The sequence below is a fragment of the Dysidea avara genome, chromosome 7 (genome assembly GCF_963678975.1).
Source record: "Dysidea avara chromosome 7, odDysAvar1.4, whole genome shotgun sequence".
Lineage (NCBI taxonomy): Eukaryota > Metazoa > Porifera > Demospongiae > Dictyoceratida > Dysideidae > Dysidea > Dysidea avara.
Window position 1 is genome coordinate 14,434,668 of NC_089278.1, and position 14,377 is coordinate 14,449,044.

At 39.1% G+C, this 14,377-nt stretch overlaps 1 protein-coding gene across 1 annotated transcript; it reads right to left on the reverse strand.

The window, feature by feature from the left end:
* Positions 1-490: 490 nt before the first annotated feature.
* On the reverse strand, positions 491-14,121 carry LOC136261377 (heparan sulfate glucosamine 3-O-sulfotransferase 2-like). The gene is made up of 2 exons (XM_066055379.1): positions 14,078-14,121; positions 491-1,686 (listed from the first exon to the last, which is right to left on the reverse strand). The coding sequence occupies exon 2, from the start codon at positions 1,466-1,468 to the stop codon at positions 740-742; it is 729 nt and encodes a 242-aa protein (XP_065911451.1). The 5' UTR covers positions 1,469-1,686; positions 14,078-14,121; the 3' UTR covers positions 491-739.
* Positions 14,122-14,377: the final 256 nt, after the last annotated feature.

Sequence of the window (14,377 nt, forward strand, 5' to 3'; positions counted from 1 at the left end):
CAATGAAAAAGGCTGAGGCATCATCTTATTTTGCAGTGGAAATCCTATATGAAGGGAATTTTGGTCACGTGACCACTTTTTGGATATTTACACATGTTAAAATTGTGCTGATAGTGACTGCTGCAAACATTCCAATAACAAATTAGCACTTGTTTGCTTTATCTTAAAGGTAAATCTGTGTGAAAATCTCCAGAAACAACAAAATAAAGCACCTTCCTATTTTGAGTGGAAACCCTAATATTATTTACTGTCATAGATTAATAATGCTATTCAAAATAATTCATCACATTGTAGACATTAACGCTGACGTACGCGTTTTACCCCCACCTAGCCCTTGTATCCACTCTACACGCGGATACTCAAAGAGATTCTTACAGGATTACCAGCAAGAACTAATGCCTACTCAAACTCTTCTTCCAAGCAGTATTAAGCTATGGAACTCTTTACCAGATGATGTTGTAATTGTTTCAGACCTCAATCATTTCAACTTTTGTGAGATTCTGCCTAGATCCTACTTATTATGCTGTAGACATATTCTTTGCCTTTACTAGGCCAGAAATTACATAATAAACAGTGCATGCATGGATTGGTTATGTTCATAACTAATTCAGCTACTCAAAAATGTTTAGTACGTATTAACTTGTGGATGAAAGTAACAATAGCATCATTATATTCTCTTGGTATTATCCTGCTAACTAGATGGTGGTGTGTAGATTATATGACATTTATACACATACAACTAATCCACTATGCCAATATCAGTATAGTTGTAATCCCATCCATAGTCTTCCCCTGTGATTTCATAAAGTTCTTTATTGTAAGGTTCATAGAACTTCATCAGAACATCTGCAGTTCTTCTGGTAATCTTGGGATGAGGTCTACCTTTACTTTTGATACTAGGACAATTGACATTGTTATCTTCCACAAAACAAAAGAGTTTTCTCTCCTTATTATATACAAAATTACTTGAAGAAATATTTGATGGCAGTCCTAAACACTTTTCCAATCTATTCATCAATAGTACAGGGTCGGTCCTCAGCATGTCTCCATTAACAAAACAAATTTGATTAGAAGGTACAAACTCCAAACATTGCTTAATGTAGTAGGAGTATCTGCTTTTTTTGATTGGTCTATACCCAACGTTAGCTTGACCTGTGGAATCCATAGCCAGTTTATCAAACGGTTTCGTTGAACGACGTTGCAAGTACTCTGATATTGCATGTACAATTGGATGTCGAACTATTATAATGAATTTCAGGTCATTTAATTTCAAATTAAATTGTTCAAGAGATTTGATTAGTCGTGGGAAAACTATTCTAGGAGCCAGTACATAACCCGGACTGTCCTCCAATACAACTTGTGATGGTCCAGGAGTCTCCACCTTGTTAATGTACCAACACAATCCTCTAGCATAGTTCAAATCAAAGAATCTTAGTTCACATCTACACCCCTTAATGCTAGGATGCATCAATAAAGATGACCTAAGTGCTGAAGTTCCAGATTTTGCAAAACCAAGTATTATTATATGAGGATATCTACTTTTTTGTGCACTAGTTGAATCAAATTTATCAATAGCACAACTTGACGATGACTTGCTGTCCAGATTTGATTGATCCTGATATACATAATATGTGTTTATGTAGTGATACAGGAAATCAAAGATGAGCAATGCTGTCAATGCTATACCTGAACATGGAACAGTTATGTAAAGAAAAATACACACCCACATGTATACATGAAACACTTTCACACCTCAGATCAAAGGAACCGCCCGGGCTACATTTCGTATGTAGCCCAGCTAGCCGGGCTACATACGAAATGTAGCCGGGCTACAACTAGGCAGTGATTATATAGACGTTGAGGCCGAAATTGATTGTGGGGATCGATTAATACTCACGTGATTAGGATGGACGACTTGGATTTCGCCATGAAAACCACTCAGATAGAGAGTGTTTTGTTATCCTCGCCATTCTACAAGTTGAAAAACATTGGACTAAAGTAAGAACTAGTGCTATAGCTTACTCACTGATCATTTCCACACATTTTTGAATATGGACACACCCCCATCATGAAACTTCCACTCTGCATGGAGTAACCACTCTACAAGCAAGCTTACCTATCTAGGCCTTTAGTGAACTCTATACTTTCCCCATAAATGATTCAATAGCACTGATTAAAACATTAAACGCGTGTAACCAAAATTCTCTATGATATCTCTACGATATGTCCATTCATTGTAACCAAAGCGTACTAGCTGCTGACCCATAATCGAAAATTTTAGGTATGCATATATAATACATCCATTGGCTGCACTTGTATTGGCTTGGGTGATTAAACGCCCTGTACAGGCTATCAGCCTATTAAGTGTTACATATTAGCTGTAACACAGGGCATTCGGGCTTTGTATGCCCTTGGGTCTGCCGCCCTCAGGCAGTTGGGCATACATATCAAGCAAAGCCCGAATGCCCGTGTTACAAGTAATAGTTGTAACACGGGCATGAGGGCATACATATCAGGCAAAGCCCGAATGCCCCATGTTACAGCTAATATGTAACACTTATTAGGCTGATAGCCTGTACAGGGGGATCAATCACCCAATCCAATACGAGTGCAGCCACTGGATGTATTATATATCCATACCTACAATTTTCGATTATGGGTCAGCAGCTAGTATGTTCTGGTTACGTTCGGTTATGATAAACGGACATATCCTAGAGATATCACGGAGAATTTCTGTTATGCTAGTTTAATGTTTTAATCAGTGTTATTGAATCGTTTATGGGAAAACTATGCAGTTCACTAAAGGCCTAGACAGGTAAGCTTGCTTGTAGAGTGGTTAACCCGTGCAGAGTGGTAGCTTCATGATGGGTGTGTGTCAGTATTCGAAAACGTGTGGAAACAATCGAATGAATAAGCTATAGCACTAGTTTTCACCTTAGCCCAACGTTTTTCAACTCGTAGGATGGCGAGGATAACAAAACGCTCTCCGTCTATGTGGTTTTCATGGCGAAATCCAAGTTGTGCAGCCTAATCACGTGAGTATTATTCGATCCCCCCAACTGATTTCGGCATCAACGTCTATATAATCAGTGCCCAGTTGTAGCCCAGCTACATTTCGTATGCAGCCCGGCTAGCTGGGCTATATATGAAATGTAGCCTGGGCGGTTCCTTTGATCTGAGGTGTGAAAGTGTTACATACATACATGCAGCATACATACGTATGTACGTACGTACCTACATACAAAAAAGTGTATATTTGGTAGTCACTCCCGCCTGCATGACCCAACTTAACCCTGGTTTCCACAAGCAGCATTATCATGAACCACAACAGTGGGTTCATAATAGGGATCGCCCATGTTTTTTGCAAAAATCCTAATAGAACACACACCTAAAAACCACCTTGAAAAGCATCCTTCAACTCAAAACAACCCTCTGGTGGTTCTTTGCAATGAGTATAGGTCCACTAGTAAGTATCAAGTAAAAAGGAAACAGTATGTGTATTTCAGACAAAACTGAAATATGCCTGTTTGTTCATATCTATATAATAATTCTATAACTCTTTTCCGGCACTGTCCCGTCGTTCTTGGTCACATTCCAATCGGATCGGTACCATTCAAAACTAAAATTTGAGGCGAATCTTTTGATCCGGGATTGGTGGCGATTCGTTGAACTGTGGGAAATATCCTTTAAACCACCGTAGCTACCCGAGGAAGACACGAATGTGTCCAAAACTTTCTGGAGACCTTTATCGTGTTACCAGTCTTCCCCATCCCAGCTTACACCAGACGTTTCTCTCCCCCTGTGGACGACAGAACGAGAAACGGAAAATCGAGGCCATAAAATTTTTAAACAAAAACTCCTCCCTGGTTTTTCCCCCGATTAGCTTCAAACTCGCTAGACCAACTACCCGTCCAAAACAGTGTGTCATAAGATGGTTTTCGTGTCTGTCCTTACGTGCTAACCTTGGTTGCGAGATACTTATCACTGTCAATGGCCATTATAAGTTTACGATACGCGTGTACAGCGTTCCGGTATACACGCGTTGCCAATAGAAAATCAGATGACGTATTGGTCTAAAAGCTTACAATGAAATAAGATCAATCACTTTTTCATGATTTAACCAATCACATCAGCAAATTTGATCATGTGATCTGGTGTGTACGCTATCATCCGGCAACTAAAAAAAAAATTTTTAACACACCCACCAGTATAAAAGGAGAGTTTCGTAGTGGGTGTGGCAAGTCTACGAGCTATGATCGGGCTACTTGACAGTCTACAGAGGGAAGACTCGCCAGGAATACACACTCTGCACCCTGCTGTGCTGTCCACTACAAGGATAGAGAAGTGTCAGCTACTGCGACATGAATATAAGCAGGTCAGGGACTACAGACAGACCTAAAACGGAGGATTACCAGCAACACCACTGTAAGGGAGAAGGATACAGTTGTAGTAGGTGTGGCAATTTAACTAACTATGATCACTCCAATCAGGCTACCTAACAGACTAAACAAGGAAGATTCGCCATTATGAGAGATGAAGAAAGGAAGATTACGTTCAACTACTCTAATAAAACATACATCTATCTTAACAGGATATGGAATCGTGGACAACATCATGAAGTGACTGTTGCAGTCTTCAATGTGTAGGGAGACATAAGATACGTTTTCACTCCTTGGTAACTCCACAGGGACAGCTGAAACTTCTAGAAGCTCCGTTGAACTACCCTAATAGAACATACATCGCGATATCTACCCTAATAGAACACACAGAACCTCTCTACCAACAGTCAATCTCTCTCTCAACCTCTCTAGAGTAACCACTCTTTATATGAAGGATTCATCTTGGTAATGCACCTTGATTCAGAAAGCAACAAAAGAACTCTTCTCTATCCAAATCCACATGGTTGTGTTGACCTTGCTCAGTACAGCTGATAAACTTGAATACCCATACTCAATACTGTACTGCATACATGCTTGGTCTTGCGATAAGTAAACATTACATTACCATTATAGGATGTGGAAATGGAACTACAATTCAGTTACTCAAATTGACTACATAAATATACAAAATGAATGTGCCAAATGCAAGTTGAATTAGAACATAGCTCATTGTGGTGATGCACCAACTATTGGTAAATTGATCCTCATACCACACTCAAAGACTTTATGTTAGTTCATGCAACATCATCAAAATGAAGTTGAGTACATCCCTGCCATTCAAAACTAATCTTTTTCATGTATGTGCATGGTTGTAATGGGACACATCTTGATACGCCACCTTCATGAGAACTGTGTTCTGCATGAGTACTGTACAGATGTGCAGAAATTCCAGTGCACAAGGCCACCAACATTACACACAATTGAGGAAATTATGTATGCACATCAGTAGCTATGCGTAATCATGTCTGTTGGTATATAATGATGTGAAGTAATGTTCAAATTCAAGTGTATTCACACAATAGGACATAACAGTTGTCTTAGTATCACGCGCATTTTGCGCGGGTGCCACTAGTTATTATTATTATTCTTATTATCTAGGACCAACCAAGTACATACACCAACGTGACAGCTCTCTGGTGAGGCTATTAGGTGGTGAAGGCACAATCCCCAAATCAACTCAATATGTCACAGTAGTGACAGATACAACGCAATAGTGGCATCGTAACTAAAGGCCACCAGTAGCTAAGTGCCAGTACATCATTGGTGTGGTAATGGCACAGTGATGTGTACACAGTATATGTAATTATGTATACAAAACACACAGGAGAGAACTATACATTATAGCAGTATTGTATGCAGCAATACATTATAGGCAACATCAACAGATAAAAAATTATTAGCCAATATACAGTATATTGGCTAATAATTACAGAATTAAATAAGGTTCATCAGTGGTGTAGCAATGGCACAGTGACGGGTGACACACTATAATTATGCATACACAACTTGCAGGAGATAGCTACACAATACTGTAGGAGTATGCAAGCCAGATGAACCAGATAAAGGAAGACAGCCAAGCCAACCAGAACCTAGTAGCTAAGCCAGGTGAAGGCAAAAAGATTAAGCATGTATTGAATTGCCTGACACCAACACAAAGGAAGCTCGCCATGCCAGCTGCACAAAACAAGATTGTTTACTTGTATTTTATATTGTAAAGAGCATGGCATGTGTTTTAATGTTTTCTTATATTCCGGTTAATTAATTACATATTTTATGTGACTGGCAGCTGGCATGGAGACTTGAGACGTTACAAACATAAAAACTTACTTGTAATCTTCTTGCTTACGTGTAAAGTAGCCTCTCGCTCTCCTGAAGTCACTTCACGGACATTCGCTAATCTTCTCCTTCGTGCAATCTGTAATCATAGATATTAAATATCTATGCTGTAATTAAGCAAGGGTGTGGTACTGGGTGTTATATAGAATTACACGTATGGTCCAAGTCATCAGCATGAACAGGCGTAACGATTATATGTTTGTGCCTTCGTTCACAGGCGAATCGATCCCCTGTTAGTTTATGTCTCTAGGCCTAGTAGTTTTCTCAAACTTTAATTATTTATTCATTATTATTTATTATCTAGGACCGCGTCACATACAACCAAGTACATACACCAACGTTGCAACCTACCCATTGGGCAAGTATAAACAGTGCCATAGGCAGCACTCAGAGCAGTGTGCGTGTACCAGTGAAAATGATACATAGGCACATGTACACAGGCAAGGGAGTTTAACTGGCATCAGAAAATCACAATACTAAAACACAACCTACACAAAAACCAAGCTATATTGAAAGTAGCTATATATTGTAGGTGTGACGTGTCTCTCAAGATGATTCAGCAGTGAAATGAGGCTATGCAGAACAAGGGACATGGTGAAGGCACAATTAACAATTGATCCCAATCTAGCCAATATGGCACAACAGACTCTGTTGTAACTAGAGGCCACAGGTGATGTGCCAGTATATCAGCAGTGTGGCATTGGCACAGTGATCACAGTCTATAATATTATGCATACAGCCATGCACAACATACAGGAGATAGTTACACATTGTTGTATATGCAGCACTGCATCGGCTTCTAGTTTAGCTATTATACAGACTCACAGTAGAGTAGTAGTAGGTAAGTCTAGTGGAAAATAATTCAAGCCGCTAGCAACCAGATGAAGGATGAAGATGTATAATACAACTACCGGTACAAGTACTTGATTACATTACTCATTACCTTGTTGTTCCAGCTGGTTGTTTAAGAGCGCATCAGCTGGTATCCCAACTGGTCATCAGCTGGTTATTCACTGCATGACGCCTGGAGCGCATATCCTGCACACAAAATACACAGTTACAAACATTTAAACATACTTGTAATGTTATTGTTTACCAGTAAAGTGGCCTCTGGCCTCTCCACGAATGTTTACTAATCTTCTCCTTCGAGCAATCTGTAATAGACCTTATTCACTGAATTAATTTCGTAGCGCTTATAACCCGTTGTGAAGGAGTTGTCCGCCAATGTTCACCATTTGCAGTACTTAAACCATGGTAACATCACAATTCTCTGCCAAGCTCGCCATTTGCAGTACCATAACTATGGTAACATGATAGCAACCGACGTGCTCGCCTAGTTTTAGAACTCAAAATGGCGTCCGAAACACTATCGTCATGGTGAATATGGATCCTTGTATGGCTTCATGTGACATCAGTGGGCACTTACTGTTGTAAATGAATAAGGTCTATTAAACCATAGATACAATATACTTTACAACGGGATTGGAAACGGAAGTAACTCACATGACGTCTCTGTACAAATTCCCAATGTGATGTAACAAGCTCCAAGAACCATCCGTGTTTCGCTTGCGCTAAACAGTCACCGTCCGTAGTTACGGGCGCAAGCTTATGTTCAACGCCCTTTTTTGTCAATTGGTTGTGAATTTGTCGACTAGTAATGTAACGAATTGGTGAACTAGCCACGAACACGATAACAGGAATGCGTGTGTGACCACAGGAGCCTGTAGTTGTTAATGCACAAAACCACTAGTAGGTCACCAGGTAAGCAAATTGTGTTATGGTCACACCCTCTCATGCTTGTCAGCTTTTCACAAAATTTCTGTGTTGGGAAGCAGCTCAGCTAGTTTTGTTTCAATATCTATGTACAGTGTGTGGTGTAAAGGGCATCTTTGATTTATTGTATTAATTGTCACACTGTATAAATTCACTACTTATCACTTTTCACTTGTTCACTTTTAGTGGACTTCTACGCAATGCCAGATATCAATTTACCATATCATCAACTACTACCACACTAGGGAAGTGGAATGGGTGTGTTGGATTGCTCTGAAACCAGTGCCATATAGTATGGGGATGAAAGGCAGAATGTTCTGATAAGACACAAATTTTTGAAGAAATCACCCAAGCCACATGATTATACATCAATCAAAGAACAGCAAATGACAGTGTACTGATGACCAACAAGCAAGAACTCAAGATGCACTACCAAATTATACATTTAAACAGTCGGATTACCTTCAAAAGAACTGATGTAAAACACAATAGTTACATTGCACACTTGTAATTCATAATCAATGTACACATATTGCACTGTAATTGGGTCAGCACGCGGGAATGGCAAGGAAAAGAAAGACTATTTACACACATACATACAGAACAAGTTGATGTTGTGCTACTTCTAAAAACCAGGCGCCATGCAGCTAGCTAACTCATCTGGAATAACTATAGACAGTATTGAATTAACCAACTATGTATTACTACTTTACAATAGGGTAGTTTGGGTTGTGCAATAATATAATTAGCTATTTCTCGTATTTCATAAGTCATGAAATATTCGTAATTCGTTCAATTACGTTGCTATGCACTGCTAAGGAAGCGTTTGTTAAATAAACCGCTTTACCAACATATTACGCACAAAACTATCTTCTAAACTGTTTTATAGTGTGACTAACGTGTTTTTTCCCACAAATTCTCTTGACAAAGCCTCAAAGCTGCTCTTCATTTTCGTTCGCGTACGTAAGGGATACGCCTCCTTTCAACTCGAAGCGATAGGCTATTCCTGGCAGTGTACGAGGCCTGCACCGTTGTTTTTCAGTTGCTAAATGCCTGAAAACCTCAAGGGGAAGGTAGTCTGAGGAAAGTCACCACACCCGTATTTCAGTCCGCCGAAAAGAAACCACCTCAGAGCAAAGTTCACCTGTGCAGAAGTTTAATACAGACTTCATTTCACTTTTACTTCTTACGTAAAAACTGCTTTTACTGTTATTAAACGATTTTGCTCACGTGGGTGCGTACGGACAAACATAGGTAGATAGGTAGATAGGTAGATAGATAGGTACACACACACACTTTTACGAAAACAATTTCAATAAACCAGGCGCACGCCCACAGCCGGCCTTCGGCCGGCTGTGGGCGTGCGCCTGGTTTAAAAATTAATTACAAAACAGATTTAGTAAATTTAAAAGCAGTCTGGGTTGACAGTCCATTCCCTTGAGCTTCGACCAAAGAATATCTGCTGAGAAGCAGATATTGAGGCTCTGGCCATCTCATTCAAAAGTCCTCTAATAACTAGCTTTAGACAAAGAAAATACTTGCTGGGTGAAACAAGTTATGTCTTTACACGATTACAGTGACCCAAATCACTGACTTCTACAGTTCTATATCAGGTAGAAATATTCTAACGATCTAGCTCAGCCAAAAGTTGCTGATATTCTGGTTTAAACCGTTTGCGGTCACGAGCTGATTCGATGAGCTGAACTGAGTCGAGTGGACATGTGAGTTCTACAATACCCATCAATGAGGAATGGACATTGTAGATAACAACATCAGGTCTATAGGGGGGTGACTAAGACAGATGAAGGAATGGTTTCAGGTGGAGAATCATTGGAGCGAAATCCCTGTAGGTCAGCGTGGACCTTGACAACATGACAGTCAGCGAAGAGGGTTGTTAGCTTGGATGCCAGAATATGTAAAACTTTATTATGTCTATAGGTGTACTGTTGCTGCGATAGAGCGACTGGACAGCTTCTTTATTGGTGTGTAGCTAACCACTGAAATAAGTCATAACTGGGACCAATCAATTATATGTTTATCCACTCCATAGTCTGGAATGTAAGGCTTCCGTACAGGTCTCCTGGCCTAATCATACGACTGGGAATTGAACGTGGCCTGGTGGTGTCCGATAGTTGCGGACACTTGCAGTACAGTAAGGAATAGATTAAGTTCCGTTTCCACGACTATAAGGCCACGGGTAGCTCAAAATCAGTCACTAAACAGACACTGTCACACTGATAAATCACCAGCGTCCAATGTGTCACTACCACAAATTCGCCGAAACATGGTTCTTGCAAACTCTTCAAACTTTTGTTACTATTCTGGGAGATTCATCCTGAAGTGAGGTTAGCCACAAACAGATAAGCTACAGGCACACCTGCTCGCCATCTCGTCCTTAGTAACCGCATGGTGACGCAAACCGAAACACGGATGTTTTAGTGCGCGAGTTCCGTTTCCAATCCCTATGTGTATAGTATATCTATGATTAAACAAGGGTGTGGTGCCAAGCGTTATATAGAATTACCTCCAGGTATAGTCAAATTCCAAAATTGGATGCTTTTTGACCTCACATTTTCATCCAAATATGGATGATGCTTCACTAAATCATCCATTTTGGATGATTATTACTCATCTCTCTTATAGTTACATAAGCAAACATCATCCAAAAGTGGATGATTATTGCTTGATTCTCTATATAGTGAGTGCTTATGTAAGCAAATATCATCCAAAAGTGGATGATATTTGCTTGATTCACTATATAGTGAGAGATGTATGCAAGAAGCATCCAAAATCGGATGTTTCTAACCATCCAATATTGGAATGTAAACTTAGCCTTCCAAAATCGGATGTTTCTAACCATCCAATATTGGAATGTAAACTTTGCCTTCCAAAATCGGATGTTTCTTGCCATCCAATATTGGAATGTAATTTCTGTCGTCCAAAATTGGATGTTTCTTGCCATCCAATATTGGAATGTAACTTCAGCCTTCCAAAATTGGATGTTTCTTGCCATCCAATATTGGAATGCAATTTCTGTCGTCCAAAATCGGATGTTTCTTGCCATCCTATATTGGAATGTAATTTCTGTCGTCCAAAATTGGATGTTTCTTGCCATCCTATATTGGAATGTAATTTCTGCCTTCCAAAATTGGATGTTTCTTGCCATCCAATATTGGAATGTAATTTCTGTCGTCCAAAATTGGATGTTTCTTGCAATCCAATATTGGAATGTAACTTCCGCCTTCCAAAATCGCATGGTTTTTGCCATCCAATATTGAAATATAAGTTTTGCTTTCCAAAAATGGATGTTTCTTACTATCCATTATTGGAATGTAAGTTTTGCTTTCCAAAATTAGATGGTTCTTGCCATCCAATATAGACTATTTCCGAAATGACGTCTTGCAAACTCTATTTAGGGGACTCTTACGTTTTCGAGTACAGCTTCCCACGAAGAATACTTCTAAGGACCTATCATGCGACTTCTAGAGATAATTTCGAAATGAAATCACCAGGTATTGTTAAAGAAATGCTAATTTACCTCTACTCGGAAAAACAGGCGAAAAATTTAAACCCGAGTAAAAAAAATTGTGTTATTGCCTTATAGCTGTACCTGTTAGTTTTAGCTCGATATCTTCTTCCTGTAGTACACTAACAAGTCGACCTCCATTTACGGCCCATAGAAACAGTACTCAAAAACATTGGAGTCCCCCAAATAGAGGTTATTGAAACCTCAATTATTTTAAGTGAGATTGGTAGCATACAGCTGCAGATGATCAGTTTCTGTGGAATTTTCAGTATGTGTAGGGATCACAATAATAAAAGCACTGAAACAAGAAGATAGCAACACAGTGCCACTGAGTGCATTCTACTTCAAAATGGCCCAAAAAGCATCCTATGAGTTTCTCCAACTTTTTGGATTAGAAATTTTTCACCATGAGTAGGGATCACAATAATGAAACAAGAAGATACTGGTAGTAGCACAATGCCACTGAGTGCATACATTTTAGTTCCCATTATAGCCACACACACATGTACACAAAATATGGGCGGAATCGTGCTTAACTTTAGTCATACAATGCTGCTGAATCTATTTATTTTAATGCTTTACAGCACTTAACAAGTGCTGAAGGTCTGTAAGACACCTGGCTCCACAGCCTGGTTAAAGATGTTTTGAAAAAGTACAGAAAGGTGAAAAAGTCCATGATTAGGCCTAGACAGGCAATCAAGATGTCTTTCTCCCTGCTAATTTCATGTATTTACATTCAGAAGAGTGACTTACTATCTTTTAGAACTACATAATGGAATGACGCAATGAGTTTGCAAGTCTGTTTTTGATGCGTATTTTTGGCAAGAATCATGAACCTTGACAATCACTGCCATGAACCTACCGCACTTAATAAACCTACATGAAAAAAGACAATTTTGTGTTTCATATCAAGCTGTTTCTTGCATTAACAAACAATAGAAAGCAACGAAAACAGCAAAATTACTATCCATGACCCTACCACACTTAATGATATTGCTTCTTATTCTACTAGTAGAATATAAACACTTGAGAAATGGTTTTGTGGTGACAAAAACTAAAACGCTCCTCTAAGGAAGGTGTCGATACAGAAAATTAGTGCATGAATATGGTTTCCTTGCTTGAAGAAGACAACCATGTGATTGAAGAGGAGAAGAGAAGCAAAGTGCAGAAGGTGGATATTCTTTGTAACCAGAAAAGGCACATGCTACCGGTGAGCTAACTGTTGTGAAATAAAATGTATTCCATTATTGGATGGCAAGAAACATCCAAATTTGGATGGCAAGGAATGTATTCCAATATTGGATGGCAAGAAACATCCAAATTTGGATGGCAACAAATGTATTCCAATATTGGATGGCAAGAAACATCCAAATTTGGATGGCAACAAATGTATTCCAATATTGGATGGCAAGAAACATCCAAATTCGGATGACCAGAAATGTATTCCAATATTGGATGGCAAGAAACATCCGAATTTGGATGACCAGAAATGTATTCCAATATTGGATGGCTAGAAACATCCAAATTTGGATGGCGACAAATGTATTCCAATATTGGAGGGCAAGAAACATCCAAATTTGGATAGCGACAAATGTATTCCAATATTGGATGGCAAGAAACATCCAAATTTGGATGATTGTTGCATAAATCTCTCACTATATAGAGATATGAGCAATAATCATCCACTTTTGGATGATTTTGTTCCTTTGCAATAATCATCCAATTGTGGATGAAAATGTGAGGTCAATAAACATCCAAAAATGGAAACGAACCATACCTCCGAGGCAGGAGAATTACACATATGGTAAAGTCATCAGCACGAACAGGCGTACTTATTATACAGTTGTTCCTTCATTCACAGGCGAATCTATCCTCATGTCTCTAGGCCTCGTAGTTTTCTCAAACATTATTTATTTCTTTTTAATATTTATTCATTCATTATTAATGATGTAATTTTAACCGCATTTCGTATTATTCTTAGTACTTGGTTGTATGACATAATTTTAACCGCATTTCGTATTATTCTTAGTACTTGGTTGTATAATTATCAAAACCAAGTTAAGTTAGCTATATTGAAAGTAACTATATATTGTAGGTGTGACGTGTCTCTGAAGATGACTCAGCAGTGAAGTGAGGCTATGCAGAACAAGGGATGTGGTGAAGGCACAATTAGCAATTGATCCCAATCAAGCCAATATGGCACAACAGACTCTGTTGTAACTAGAGGCCACTGGTGATGTGCCAGTTAATCAGTGGTGTGGCATTGGCACAGTGATCACAGTCTATAATTATAATATTATGCATACAGCCATGCACAACATACAGGAGATAGTTACACATTGTTGTATATGCAGTACTGCATCGGCTTCTCATTTAGCTATTACAGACTCACAGTAGAGTAGTACTTAAGCTGAGTGGAAAATAATTCCAGCTGCTAGCAAGCCAGATGAAGGATGAAGATGTATAATACAACTACCAGTACAAGTATTACATTACTCATTACCTTGTTGTTCCAGCTGGTTGTTTACCAGTGCATCAGCTGGTATCCCAAATGGTCATCAGCTGGTAGTTCACTGCATGACACCTGGATCACATATCCTTCATACAAAATACACAGTTACAAACATTTAAACATACTTGTAATGTTGTTGTTTACATGTAAGGTGGCCTCTGGCTCTGCTGTAGTCACTTCACCGACGTTTACTAATCTTCTCCTTCGAGAAATCTGTAATTAAACAAGGGTGTGGTGCTGGGTGTTATATAGAATTACACATACAGTAAAGTCATCAGCACGAACAGGCGT